The sequence below is a fragment of the Phalaenopsis equestris genome, unplaced genomic scaffold, assembly GCF_001263595.1.
Source record: "Phalaenopsis equestris unplaced genomic scaffold, ASM126359v1 Scaffold222470, whole genome shotgun sequence".
Lineage (NCBI taxonomy): Eukaryota > Viridiplantae > Streptophyta > Magnoliopsida > Asparagales > Orchidaceae > Phalaenopsis > Phalaenopsis equestris.
The window spans coordinates 84983-90016 of NW_018240637.1; the positions used below are offsets into that span (position 1 = coordinate 84983).

The 5034-nt window shown below is 37.5% G+C and overlaps 1 protein-coding gene across 1 annotated transcript; it reads right to left on the minus strand.

Moving 5' to 3' along the window:
* Window positions 1-2598: 2598 nt before the first annotated feature.
* On the minus strand, window positions 2599-3576 carry LOC110037637. Its single transcript, XM_020742337.1, has 2 exons — window positions 3295-3576; window positions 2599-3033 (listed from the first exon to the last, which is right to left on the minus strand). The coding sequence occupies exons 1-2, from the start codon at window positions 3574-3576 to the stop codon at window positions 2599-2601; spliced, it is 717 nt and encodes a 238-aa protein (XP_020597996.1).
* Window positions 3577-5034: the final 1458 nt, after the last annotated feature.

Sequence of the window (5034 nt, forward strand, 5' to 3'; positions counted from 1 at the left end):
ATTCAAAGCTATCCCAGAGCAGGAAGTGAATCCTAGAGATCCAGAAAATTAAGTTCTAGGGGATGTCAGAAGAACCCTTGATGATGTTGATAAGTAGTAAAGAATTAGATTAAACCCACAGTTGACTAAAATTGCAAGCTTTAGAAAAATAGAGAGCCCAAAAAACAGCTTGACATTCAGCCCCAGGAGGATCCACAGCCAAAACCGGAGACTGGAAATATAAAATTCACTTCCCTTTTTGATTCCTGAAGACACCACCAATACCTACATATTGTGGAGTATAACTGCCATCAGTGTTGACCTTTATCCATCCATTATGAGGGAGAGACCAGCATATCTTGTGAACTTTAGTGATAAGAGGTTTGGAAGAGGGGGTCAGCTCTAATACAACACTAAAATTTTTAAATTTAATCAGTTTTTGAAGATAAGCTATGCAGTTCAGACCGACTTTCAGGGCATCTAAGGGAGTATCTTCATATTTCAATTGATTTCTAACCATCCAAACAAACCAAGCCACAATAGTAGGGATATCTTGAAGTTTAGCACCCCTCCAATCAGACCAGCAATTATAGAAAACATCCATGAAAAATTCATGGCAGGAACATTAAGCTTTGCTAGAATAAAATTCCAAACTTGTTGTACCCAAGGACAGGCAAAGAAAAGGTGAGCAAAGGTCTCCTCCTCTGACAGACAAAAAGTACATCTAGAGGGACTTATAAGACCCTTCAATTTCAAGATATCATCAGTGGTAATCAGCTTAGAGAAGAGTCTCCAAATGAAGAAAAACATGGAAGGAGTGACAAACCTATTCTAAATCATATGTCCCCAATCCACCTCCTGTTGGAGAGGGGTAGGTTGGGAATGGTTCTTTTTAGTCACTATTCTATCCTTTTTCCATTGGATAATAGAGATTTCTGTATATTAGAGAGTTGAGAGGGGTTGCAGAATGGAAGGATAAGGTTCAGATTCTAATTTCCATTCTCCCATAAATCCTTAACTAACATGGGGGAGGCCGAGGCAATGTGGTCTTGAAGCAGGCTGCCTTCAAAAGACCAAATATCCCACCAAATTTTTACTAATCCTTCACCAATCTCCCAGACAAACATTTGCTCAGCTTCCTCCCTAACCTGTAGCATCTTTTTCTAAATAGGAGAGTCCCTAAAATCATTAGAAATATGACTAGGGTGCTGCTGTTTACAGTATTTACCCCTTAAGAATTCAGACCAAAGAGAGTCCTGGGATCTAAATTTAATCCAGAGCTTATAAAGGTTATTGTGCATTAATTGAGGGAAAAACTTAAAGCCTAAACCTCCTTCCTTTAAAGGTTTACAAACCTTAACCTAAGAGGTCTACTGTTTTTGTTTCCTTTGGCCAGCCCACAGGAATCTATTGAGCATTCCTTCCAATAATCTTTGAGTAGCCTTTGTCATAACATTCATTTGCAATAGATAAGATGGAATGGCAGATAAGACACTCTTCAGAAGGGTTATCCTACCCCCATTGGATAAATAAGTATTCTCCCAAGCCTGAAGTTTGCAATGAATATTCTCAAGGATATGGTCAAACTAAAATTTTTAGTTCTCCCCTTGATCAGAAACACTCCTAGTATTTCACAGAAAGGCAGCTGCTGGTAAAGTCAGATAAGTCTGAGACCCAATTCTTAAACTCACTCTTGCAATGTTTGCTGAAAAAAGAAATGCACTTCTGGACATTCAATTTCATTCCAAAAATATCTTGAAAATTCTCCAAGCACTGTATAAAGGCTTTAACAGCAAGTTTGGAGGCTTTGGAAAAGATAATAATATCATTAGCAAAAGACAAATGATTGATTACAATCAAAGATCTATGAGTATAAAGGGAGTGAGGTTTCCTAATAGCCATCTCATTCAAAGCTCTAGATAAGTAGTTAAAAACCAAAATAAAGATGGTTGGAGAGAGTGGATCACCTTGTTAATACCTCTGGATGCAATAAAGAAGCCATGTAAATTCCTATTAATAAAGGCATAATTAAAATTGTTAGCTAGCCATCTATTGATTAGAGAAACAAAAGAAAGAGTGAAACTTATGACAATGAGAACTTGTTCAATAAAGTTCCAACTAATTGTATCATAAGCTTTACTGATATCCAATTTAAGAATAATACTACCTCCTCTAGTGGTTCTGCCTAGATCCAATTCGAACTCTTGGGCTAATGGAACATTATCCACTTTGTTTCTGCCCTTGATAAAGCTGTCTGATTCCTGCAAATAATTTGATTCAGGTGAGGTTGTAATCTATGGACCAAGACCTTGCTGATAATAAGACCTTGCTGATCAAGACCTTGCTGATAATCTTTGAAATGACAGAAGTAAGGCTGATAGGTCTGAAATTTTCCCATTTATGAGAGTTTTTCCTTTGGAAACCAAAGTAGTAGTAGAGGAGGAGAAAACTTTAGGGAGATTAGCTCCCCAGAAAAAACTTTGGACTTTTGCAATAACATCTCCTTTCACAATCAACCAAGTTTTTTTGTAAAAATTAGTTGTGAACCCATCTGGTCCAACAACCTTAGAGCTATCAATAGAATTAAGTGCTTCCCAGATTTCATTCTCATCATGAACATCAGTGAGTGAAAGGCTTTGAGTGAACTCCCTTTTTTTTAGCAAAAAGAGTGCATTGAATGGAAGACTTGGGGATAGGAGGTTGCTTGAAAATTTCTTGAAAATACTGAACAACATTCAAAGCTATCCCAGCAGTAGATGTAATCAATTTTCCATCCTTGGTAGTGATTTTGTGAATAGTATTGCATTTCCTCCTATAGTTGATGCAGGCATGATAATACTTAGAATTTCTATCACCTTCACAGAATTTAATCCTATTAGACATTTGAGCATAGAACTCCTCTTGCATAGAGATGGCTTCCATAAATTGTTCATTAGCAGAACGTAGATCAGTTTCCGACCCAGATCCATTGACCAGGAGATGTTCAATATTCAGTACCTTCTTTTCAGCCTCCAGAACCTTGCTATCAATGTTCCCCACCACTTCCCAGTTCCACTTAGAGAGATGCTTACTGACTTATTTATGTAAAAGCCAGAGTTTGATACCAAGATTGCGATGGTGTACATCAGCCCATGCCAGGGAGACAAGATTTAAAAAATCACAATGCATGGACCACATATTCAGATATCTGAAGTTGGATTTATATTTAGCAGTGTTAGAAGATATATTAATAAGTAAGGGTCTATGGTCAAACCCACTCATAGCAAGATGTTGAACAGATGTATTGATAAAATCTCTAAACCAAATGTCATTTACCACTATTCTATCCAGCCTCTCCCATATCCTTCCCCATCTCCATGTGTACTTAGGACCAGTAAATCCCAAATAATAAAGCCCAGCATACTGGATATTATCATTGAATAAATTCATAAGATTGGTATCAGGAGATCTCCCACCCTTCTTCTCATTAGGTGAGGAGAGGCAGTTGAAATCACCCCCAATAAACCAGAAATCCCTCATAGAATTGCTGAAGTCATGCAACTGTTGCCATAGTAGCAGTGGAAGAGCACCCAGCATAGATAAAAGTGGCAAAGCCATTATAACTATTTAAATTAAGATTCACATGTGTAAATTGGTCCCCATCTTTCTTGACAGTACACAGAATTTCCTTCCTACAGAACATCTAAATTTTACAGTTAGTGTTAACAAGTAGTTGGAATCCAGAGAATTTCCTCACAAATTTGTTGATGTGTTTAGATATCGTAGGTTAAAGAATAGAAATGATCCAAGGTTTATACATCTTATTAAGTGTCAGCATTCTTTTAAGGGATCTAGGATGTGCTAATCCCCTAGCATTCCAACAGATAAAATTCATCATCCAATTGAAGTGGACTTTCCCCTCCTCCTAGTCCTAACTGTACTAGTGGGGAGGGTGAGGTCTTCCTCCATAGAAGAAGAGGAAGGAAGGAGATTCCTTAATTCCCAGGGAATTTTCTTCTTTTTTGACTTCTGAACTTGCCAACCCTCTTCTAAATCTTTTTCCATATGCAATAGCAAAGGATTTTCCAAAGGAATATCAATAATAGTATCCCTAATTTCAACAGGAGGAGGTTGAACTATAGTACACTGTAATTGTTCAACTTTTGAACTTGAGGTGATGTTGGGGTAGAGTGAAGTTGCTCAACCTGAGGAAGTGGAATCGTTTGCATAGGATTATGAGGGTAACAACACTTTTAACAATACTATGAGATAACTCTTCCAACTCCTGTAAAGGAGCCACCTGAGTCCTTTACCCAGCAAATTCAGAATCATGGACTGCAGTTCTATCAACAGCTGGTATCTCAATTCCTTGGGCCACTTTTTCCTCAGGATTAGATCTGGTTAACCTTCTTTTGAGATTAGGATGAAGCCTAAAGCATTTCTCATCAGTATGGACACACATTCTGCAGTGGTGGTAATAATATGGCCTGTGTTCAACTATGATTATCTGCTAGTATCCATTATGCTCAGTACCCAACCAAATTTCCTCCACAGTTGATAATGTAATATCTCTTTCAATCAATATTCTAGCAACAGATGGTCTTGATAGATTAAAGGTGGGAGCATCCAACTTCAATGGTCTTCTCAAAGCGTTGCCAATATTGAAAAGAACTTTATGGTTGAAGAAGTGGAGTTTGAGGCCTAGTAACTTAAACCAAATGGGGACAATTGACAATTCCTTACTAGGTTTAAAATCAGGTGTTCACTTTAATAACTTCATTGAGATGCCTTCAATCAGTATGGACTATTTTGAGAATATTTTGGCATAGTTTTCTTCCCTTGTTAGGTTGATGAGTATGTGCCTCCCATTAAGAAGTCCCACTTTCCAAGCTCCTTTGAAGTTTAGTCCATCAAAGAATCTTCTCACAAATTCCATTCTAGAATGACCAAGTTGAAATTTGCCAATTAATGAGAATTTATAGCTTTCTGCAAGGCCATTGACATCCTCCTGAGTAAAAAAGATAGCCATCTTCCCACTTTTCTTACAAATAAGTTTGAAAAGAGGGTCATTTCCCT